Source organism: Physeter macrocephalus, chromosome 5 (genome assembly GCF_002837175.3).
Source record: "Physeter macrocephalus isolate SW-GA chromosome 5, ASM283717v5, whole genome shotgun sequence".
NCBI lineage: Eukaryota > Metazoa > Chordata > Mammalia > Artiodactyla > Physeteridae > Physeter > Physeter macrocephalus.
Window position 1 is genome coordinate 47,776,225 of NC_041218.1, and position 9,523 is coordinate 47,785,747.

At 44.0% G+C, this 9,523-nt stretch overlaps 1 protein-coding gene across 5 annotated transcripts in view; it reads left to right on the top strand.

The window, feature by feature from the left end:
* Positions 1 to 9,523, top strand: part of SCRN1 (secernin 1) — a 90,014-nt gene that overhangs the window by 25,926 nt on the left and 54,565 nt on the right. For all 5 annotated transcript variants that reach the window (XM_007119037.4, XM_055084942.1, XM_055084944.1 and 2 more), the window contains one exon: positions 5,585 to 5,766. In XM_007119037.4, the coding sequence (XP_007119099.1) occupies positions 5,585 to 5,766 (182 nt within the window). The remainder of the gene's footprint in view (positions 1 to 5,584; positions 5,767 to 9,523) is intronic.

Here is a 9,523-nt window from a genome sequence, read left to right on the forward strand (position 1 = left end):
TGATGTTGTGTGTGTGCCTGGGTGCATTTGTGTGTGTGTGGATGTGCATCTGTGCTCATGGATGGGTATAGGTCTATTCTTAAATGGTTAAACCTTCTATTTAAGAAAAAAATGGATCCAACATTAGAATATTTTCCTGGAAAAACAATGGATTTCAACTACAGTTTACATGAGTCATACTTGGTGCCCAAGAGAGTAATTATACCACAGTTTATGGAGACAGAATTCTTGATAGCCAACTCAGGTTTGATACATAATGTTTTTTGAAAGATCCTCTTATTATTATATATTAAACCTCACCTCCATTTTTCTCTCCTTTAGAATTCATTGTTTCCTTTTCTTTGAAAGTTAGGTTTAATTTATTTTTATTTTCTGCTGTATGAAGTTCATTGTGGGATTAGTATCCTCAGCAAGGTTATACAACTTTCACAATTGGGGTGGGTTTTTAGGAGATCATTTCCCTTTTCTTCCCCGATGAAAATATTTGCAAGAAGAATAGAAAATTACCAATTAATGACAGCTGGTGGTGTTGTTAGTAGCATTGTTTAGGTGGTGGCTGTATTTGTGGTGTGTGGAGTATGTGTGTACACGGTGGGGCAGGGAGTGGGTCCTGAATGTTAATTCTGAAGATTATCCCCTACCGCAGGAGAGCACAGGTCATTCTGGAATCAAAGAAATCTGACCAGAGCTCCATGGCCACTAAGTAGATTGTGTGTCTTTCTTCCTGTTTTCCTGTTTTCTTCTCTTCAGCCCCAGGAGCAGGAGTCCCCAGCCTTCTGTGGGGTCAGAGCGTCTCCCTTGCTCCGTGGGAGGGTGGCTCGGCAGGGGGCTTCCTTCCATCACGTCCCCTTTCCCAGTCCTGTTTCTGACGCCAGGCCTTTGCGTGGTCCATCCTCAAAGATCTTACAGCTTCGGGGGAATACAAAGCAGCTCTTCTGAAGTGTGGTCAACATCTTCTTTTGTCTTTGTTTAGACTCATATGAGCCTTAAGGGCACATTTTCAAAAACCAGTCAAGTAGCAGGCAGGACACTGGAATAAAGAAATTAAAAAACGAACAACCTCAGTGATAATTAGCAGTGCTGCTTTAGAGTCACAAATTTTCTAAAACTAAAACTATTTCCCTGAAGCATCCCATTTTCCCTACCTTTGTTTCCCACCCTAAGAAGTCTGGCTGACTCATCAACTCATTTCACAGTGGTTTTCGCTGGTGGTGCCAGGGTTGTGTTCGCCATCTGAGTACAGTAGGAAAGGCACAATGATTGCGTTTCATTAATTGAAACGTCTATTGTGTGAGTGTCTCTATTCGCCTTTCACTGGGTGATATCCAGAAATAGTGTGTGCAGGAATGTGCAAGGGGTAGGCGACAGCATGACGCTGATTTTGCTTTTTCATTTTGGACACCATCACACAAAATAATAAAGGGTTTGCCCTGAAGAAGAACTGTCATTTGTTTTTGTCTCTGGGGCCTTGTCAAGGTTTATCTTTCCATCCTCCAACCTGGCGTGTGTCCCCAGGAGCCACCTGAGAGCGACAAGCTCAGTGCAAGTAATACGTTTAAAAGCTCAGTGATTAGCATGAGGCAGGGCTGACATTTAGAAGTGTACCTCACCACGCCCCTGGGCGTTCTTATGTTGCTGTGTGGGCTTGGCCCCCAGAAGTCACAGTAGCTGACAGATTTGTTTTATTAAAGGCTGGGTGGGTGTGGCCATGGGGCAGCAAGACGAACTGCTCCTCTTTTTCTGAAGCCCCCTTGAACAGCTTAATCACCGAAGTGAGGCCAGAACTATCCCTGTAAAGACTGATCTTCTGAGTGGTGAACGTTTTCTCTTTTCTTTTTTCCTCATAGAAACTTGGCTAGGACTTTTGACTTTAGAACTAAATTGTTTTTCCAGGCTGAAAGAAAATTTCAGGTACTTTTGGATATTTTTTCCCCAGAGAAACCTTTCCTGCTACCTCAAATCCCACTTTTTCTCTGCCTTGTTAATAATGTGGAAATTGTGACTGTCAGTGAATTTTACTTAAGAAAATGACTGCCTGCGGAGTTCATGTTCTAGATGGCTGACTTTACAAAGTTTAACTCATTACATCTTGTGTAAATGTTCCTTATTTGGGAGGTTTGCTCCCAAACTGGGATTTTTTTTTTTTTTTTTTTTTTTTTGTGGTACGCAGACCTCTCTCTGTGGCGGCCTCTCCCGTTGCGGAGCACAGGCTCTGGACGCGCAGGCTCAGCGGCCATGGCGCACGGACCCAGCCGCTCCGCGGCACGTGGGATCTTCCCGGACCGGGGCACGAACCTGTGTCCCCTGCATGGGCAGGCGGACTCTCAACCACTGCGCCACCAGGGAAGCCCCCAAACTGGGATTATAAATAACTGATCTCTATGAGATAAGTGTGTCCATCCTCCCTACTCCCTCCCACACCTGGGTGTGATTAGACAGATTTCAAACCCAGTGGACCATGTGTGAATTGCAGCCACAGAAGGGCCCTTGTGAGGCCCAGACTTCTGTGGTCCATGACAAAGATGCCCTGAGGGGCATGTGTTATAGGCTCACTAAGGCTGGGGTGCACACCCACCCACCTCCCGCTCCCCGACCCTGTGGCCTGTGAGATCTGGGGCATCAGCTTTCAGCCTGGTGCTTGGGAGGTGCTGATTTAGCCCATCTGGCTAGTTGGGGATCTCCTTCCTTCCTCATGATTCTAAGTTTGGCCTGAAAAGTGTCAGGTTGGCTGCATGTATTTTGGACTCCCACGGAGACCATATGGTCTTTAGGATTCAGTGTTCAACATTTTTATCTGTCAGTACTTGTTGAGCTTTTGCAGTCCTGTGACTCAGTGCCATCATAGCTCCCCTAAGTGGCAGAGTAGAGGACCTCCCTGAACCGTGAACACATTTTTGACATCCCCACCTTTCTCTTTTAAGGCTCTTACCTCTGTCTGGAATACCTTGATGTCTGGCCTACTTTTCAAGATCAACCTAAATGTCACTCACTTGATAAAACCTCTGCCCACTTGGTTGTGTTCCCTTTCCTTTGAACCTCTATATGCTCCCTCCTTGATGTCTGGCCTACTTTTCAAGATCAACCTAAATGTCACTCACTTGATAAAACCTCTGCCCACTTGGTTGTGTTCCCTTTCCTTTGAACCTCTGTATGCTCCCTCCGACCTTCGTTATTCATTAGTTCATTCATTTATCCATTCATTCATTCAAATAAAGGTTTATTGATGCCTACTATATACCAGATTTGGGATATATCATGAACTAAACAGCAAAGATCTCTTCCTCCTTCCCTTCTGTAATCTCTCAATAGAGCTTACATTCTAGCTGGTGGAGATAGCATACATAAACAGCACGTACAATACATAAGTCAGTTATATGGTATTTTGGAAGGGTCAAAATGGCATGGAATGGGGAAAGGAAAAGGAAGAGCAGGATCGTGTCGATCAGAGTACAAGGTGGGAGGAGGGGACGAGATACAGTGCATATTAAGCAGACAGGCCTCAGTGACACTTCCTGAAGTTGGCCTGTGGTCATAGTCTGCTTATGTGCCTTCTCCTTCTTTCCCAACTGAAGGGACAGAGACTGGGCCTCCTCACTGATTTATCTGCCAGCAGCACTTAGTGCGAAATGCCTTGTGTGTGGTCGGTGCTCTGTAGATAACTGGTGAAATGGGAACGAATGTGTCAAAATGAATTTGAGGGCAAATAAAAAGCTCATTTCCTATTTTGCTTTTTTCCTGTCCTTAAAAAAAAATCCTTTATGATAAATCTGTGCTTAAGAATCTGAGATTCCTTCCCTATTTACTTAGTCTTTTCAAGATAGAGTTTGTCACTGGACCTCAGTGGGTACAGGGGTTTTGGAAAGTATTGATCAATGCTGCTTTTTGCATGAAATAGTACAATTCTAACATATAAACTTCAATTCCATTTAGAAGAGCACAGAGGACCGTAGTTTGTTTACTGCTTTGGCCAGCTTTTTGCTGTAAAAGAATCATTTTTTTAAAACAATAAATAACTTTCGGGAACTGAATGGGGGAAAACATTTCAAGAGTATATTTTAATATCAATTTGCCATGAAAAACTCAAAGGTCTCTTGACAACCTCTGGGTTTAATTAGCTTTCAGTTTACAAATACTTATCAAATGAAATAACATTATCCCAGTGCAGAGCAATACCTTACGTGGATTGTGAAGATACGGATGTCACGTGACCAGTGAGTGTGCATTTCAGCTCTTACACGAGGTTTAGAGATTACGGAAAATCAATGCAGAGTAACTTTCTGGGATGCATTCAGTCCATATAAGTGGGTCCTGAATCAAAAAAAAGATCTAAGGCTGCAGTTGATCCAGTGCTTTCAGGTGCCCAATTTAAAATGCAAATGGCTGCTGTGGCTGATAAAATTCTCCCCTGAGAGCTAAAAAGCTCTGTGTAATTTAGAGCCCTGAGTTCCATACTGCAGCTTCCACGGGAAGAGTATGTGTGTCATAGACTGCTAGCATGTCAGCGTCAGGAGGCTCCTGTGGACAGCCTAGTTTAGTGCTTTTCCAACTGCTCTAGCCGAGTCCTCCCAGGGGCCCGGTATGGGGAGGGGAAAGGCTCTGAGTTATCTATCCGCAGTCCCATATCTGTTCTTCCATTCACCTCAGTACACTTTGACCAGTTTTATTGTCTTTATGCTTTTATGTAAGAGTTTGTATGGAGGAAGTGTTCTGAGGCTAAGAATATCAATACTTGGGAAGAAGTAGCTTGATCTAGATTAGCTCATTCATTTTCCAGGTAAAGACATGGCAGCCTGGAGAAGGTAAGACACAGCTCTAGGTGGTTATGTACTGCAGTTGTAACAGCAGTTAGGAATATGCCTCTCTGGGACTGTTTCCTTATATGTCCACCTCATGGGCTTAGTGTGGGAATCAAATGGGACAGACCAGGAAGCACAATGGATAAGAGAGTGTACATTTAATGCGTTAGTTAAATGTAAAGTATCACTATCATTTTCTCTTTTCTACCACTAGAGCAATCATGTGGGTTGTCAAACTGTGTTCCAGGGAGCCCTAGGGATCATTGCAGGAAGCTTAGGGGAGCTCTTTCCTTCAAAGCATCTTTCCTTTTATCTGCTTTCTATGTTAGGCATCTAGGTAAAGTTTCTTTTATAGATAGGACTCTGTAACTTTCAAAAAGTTTGAAAACCACTGATCTAGAAGGAGTTTTGCAAATAAATAGCTATGCTTGTTTGAAATGCTGGTGGCCATCTGTGCCCACTGAAATGGCTAGATACAGAATATTCAGGGCAGAGATTGCTTGAATACCTGGTTCGAGAAGATGGACTGCTGTAGATGTAAACATTATGCACAGATTGGCCTGAACCACAGAGACAGAAAACTGAGTGAGTGACAAGACTGAAACTCACTGTGGAAACCTTTGAGCTGCTTTGAGACATGTGGTGTTTTTTAAGTCTGGGTGTCCCCAAGGCCTTTTATTTCTTGGCTCTGTTTGTAACCGATGTGGTGGTTTAATGTAAGTACCAAGGTGAAAACTAAGTGGTACCTGACAGGTGATGGCCCTTTCTTTCCTGTCTTCATTTTTTAGTGCACTTACATTTCAATCGACCAAGTTCCCAGGACCCATGCCATCGTGATAAGCAGACCTGCCTGGCTTTGGGGGGCAGAAATGGGAGCCAATGAGCATGGAGTGTGCATAGCCAATGAAGCCATCAATGCCAAAGAGCCAGCGGCTGAAACGGAAGCCTTACTGGGGATGGATCTGGTCAGGTACTGCCTGGTGATTCTTTGAAACAACTGCCCAGAACAGGTGGGGTGTGGGGATGGGATTTATCTCCCTCCAAACCTCATACTTCGTAACGCAATCCTTCCAAAGAAGACGTGTGCCTTTTGATATAAACTTGGAGGTGATGGAAAAAAGAATCGATTACAATGGGGTATTATTCAGCAATAAAAAAATTAAGTACTGATACCTGCTATAACATGATGAATCTTGAAAACGGTATACCAAGTGAAAGAAGTCAGACACAAAAGGTCATTATTGTATGATTCCATTACATGAAATATCCAGAATAGGCAAATTCATAGAAGCAGAGAGTAGATTAGTGGTTGCCTGGGTTTGGAGTGGAAGATGGGGAGTGATTCCTCATGAATATGGTGCTTCTTTTTGGGGTGTTGGAATGTTCTAAATTTAGATTATGGTGATAGTTGCACAACTTTATGAATATACTAAAGACCACTGAACTACACTTTTAAATGGATGAAGTTTGTGGTCTTTGAAATGTATCTATCTAATAATATATAAAAATAAAAAGAATATATAAAAAATACATAAAAGATAAAGGAATAAAGAACAGAAATCACTTCCCTCCTTTCCCCTCTAAGTCTTGGTCATCTTTTCTTCCTTTCCCTCCCCTTCCAGCCACAGTGTAACAGAGGGAAGCGGACGTGTAAGCTGGGCAGGATGGGGGTCTCTGTCGGCTTGTTCACTGCTGTGCCACAAGCACTAGGGGTTGTGTGCCTGGCACGTAGTGGCTGATCAACGACTGAGTTTGGAAAGAATGACTAAAGTAGACGGTGGGTGGAAATGAAGCAACGTTCTGAAATGGCTTCCTTTTTTCTGAACTACTGAAATGCAGTAGAGTAATGGCATGATTGAAAGAGGATTGGGCTGGGGGCTGGAGGTCTTGGTCTTCAGTGTGGATACTTGTCACTTGTCCGCTGTGAGGCCTAGATTGGGTGACCTCCAGAGAACAGAGGTTTTTACACTTTGTAGGTTTTGTAGGGAGAAATTGCACATCTACACAGAGACCTCCGTGGCCCATAGCTTCTTCCAGCTGATGGACAGGTCTGTTTATGACACCCCTTGGATGCCATATTGCCTTTATACCTTCCTCACCCTTCCTTATGCTTCCTGGTTATTATAAACTCAGAAGGAGCAGGTTCCCTGAGCTGGAGAAAAGGAGGGAAAAGCCTTATATTTGTAATCAGTTTTCTCTTGATCAACAGAATGAAATGGATAGAATAACAACAAGTTTTGAGCTTATGTTTTGACAGTTGTCCCAGTATTTTTACCTCCGTGCTTAATAGAAATCCTAAAAATGAAGAGCTAACAGTGAAAAATAATGTCCCTTTTATGCCTCATTCATAGCCTTGCATTTTGAGTTATCATTGACTTTATGGCAGGGGATTTATAGAACTGGCAAATACCACCATTTAAACAGTTGATTTCTAAGGGACAACGGAAAAGAATTTTTTTTAAAAATTTCTTCAAAGCCTCTGATGTATCTTCTCAAGTTCATCAACCTATAAGGCAACGAGAGTTACTGAACATCTGCTTTGTGCTAGACTCTGTGGGCACATGAAGAAGCTCAAAAACTTCAAAGTTTTAGTCTGGTTGCAGGGAGAAGACAGAAAATTGAGCAATGCAAGATTTTTTTTTTTTTTTTTTTTTTTGCGGTACACGGGCCTCTCACCGCTGTGGCCTCTCCCGTTGCGGAGCACAGGCTCCGGACGCGCAGGCTCAGCGGCCATGGCCCACGGGCCCAGCCGCTCCGCGGCATATGGGATCCTCCCGGACCGGGGCACGAACCTGTGCCCCCTGCATCAGCAGGCGGATTCTCAACCACTGCGCCACCAGGGAAGCCCAAGCAATGCAAGATTTTAAGACCAATTTAAGATGACAGAAGGAGAGGTGTGTCTCAAGGCAATCTGAGATTTGTAGCCACATGAATGGCACAGAATCCCAGGCCCTCAGCAAACACCCCTGGATGTTCAGAGATGATAATGGACTGAGTCTGTTTAGGAATGCTTCAAGAAGAAGACACCTTTGACCTGGGTGTACAACGCTGCGGGATGTAGACCGAGAAGACATACTTGGCATATAATTGGAGTTGTGATAGTTACCAAGGTCTGGACACTAACAAGTGTCAGGAGTAGATTATAGGGTGAATTTAACCATAGTCATTTAACTTTAACTCCTCCCCTGGCCACCCATGTCCAGTTATGACAATAAAAAAGCAGGTGTGTGAAGAGGACCCTGCCGCAGGTGTCTGCACCTTGAGTGGCTCTTTGTGAGTTCAGGGTCTCAGCTTTATACAAGCTCTGATCAGTTCAGCTAAGCCCAGTCAGATAGTGAGGGGCCAGTTCATACTAACCGAATGCTAAAAGTGACCCCTGAGCCAGAAGGCCTCCTGAATCAATGTCTCAGAGGCTCCCGGGTGATGGGTGCCGAAGTGCCACAGAGCACTGTTTGAGTAGCAAGGTTCCAGAGCAATGGGTCTCAAAGTGTGGTTGGTGACCCAGTAGCTCTGGCATCACTTGGGAAGTTGTTTGAAATGTAGATTCCGGGTCCCCACCACAGACCTCCTGAATTAGCAACTCTGGAGGGTGGGACCAGCAATCCGTGCTTGAACGCGCCCTCCAGGTGCTTCCGATACACACGAAGCGTTGAGAACCAGCGTGCTAGAGGAAACTTTCAGTCCGTGAGCTGTGTTCTCTCAATTTGGGCTCAGTATCTCCAAGGTATTGCTGTTGGACGGATCACTACTTCCTCTGTCCGTGCTTGTCTGCTGTGCTTGGATGCCAGTTCTTTCCTGGACAACTCCTGGGAGAGCAAGCTGTTTGCATTTTACACTCTATTTCTAGTGCTTGCTAGACCTGGGGTTGATTATTCAAAGATTATATAGGGCCGGCTGCCCCTCTATGGATTCTGATCTTTTGTGCTTTTCAATAGCACGTCAGATCCAGCCTCAGTCCAAAGGGATGTTAAGTGAACATTGGTAGCACTTTATTGGGCACTGAGTTTAAGATAAAAGTATAATTTGTATGTGTTTCCTAGAGGTTTGCTGTGGGAATTCAAGCATTAGGCAATACTGTTTTTATATTTCATTTTCAGTTTATGTTTGTGATGTTAAGTAACATCTGCTACTTTCGATCCACTGATCTCTGTGAGAATCTGTCAACGAATCCCTTTCTCCCAGGAAAAGGCAAATAAACACATATACTCCATTCTTGCATGTTTCAGGAGGTTGGTTCCAAGTAACAAGAAGCTGAATGGAGCTAGCCTAAAAAATGGGAATTTATTTTCTGGAGATCAGGGCTGTCTTACAATCCAAGGTCTGTTTCTCATGGTAATGCATCTTGGCCTCTTGGATGAGAACTAGAAAACTCTTAGAACTCATTAATCAGTGGCATTCTGGTACATGTTTAATAACCAGACTGGGGCGGGGTGGAGGGGGCCAGCTCTGATTTGTAGCCTTTTCCAGTTTCCATGGTATAAATACTCCCATGATGACTGATTTCAGGCTACCCATGGTTTAACAACTAGATCGAAATTCTTGATATAGAACAGTCTGCTCCGAGCTGGCCCAGCTGGCCCCAGTGCGTCACTGCATTCATTCAGTGTTTCACGCCTCTTCTTCCCTTTGCATGACTGCTCTATTCTCTTCTTTTTCTTTTTTTCTTCTTCTTTTTTTTTTTTTTGCGGTACACGGGCCTCTCACTGTTGTGGCCTCTCCCGTTGTGG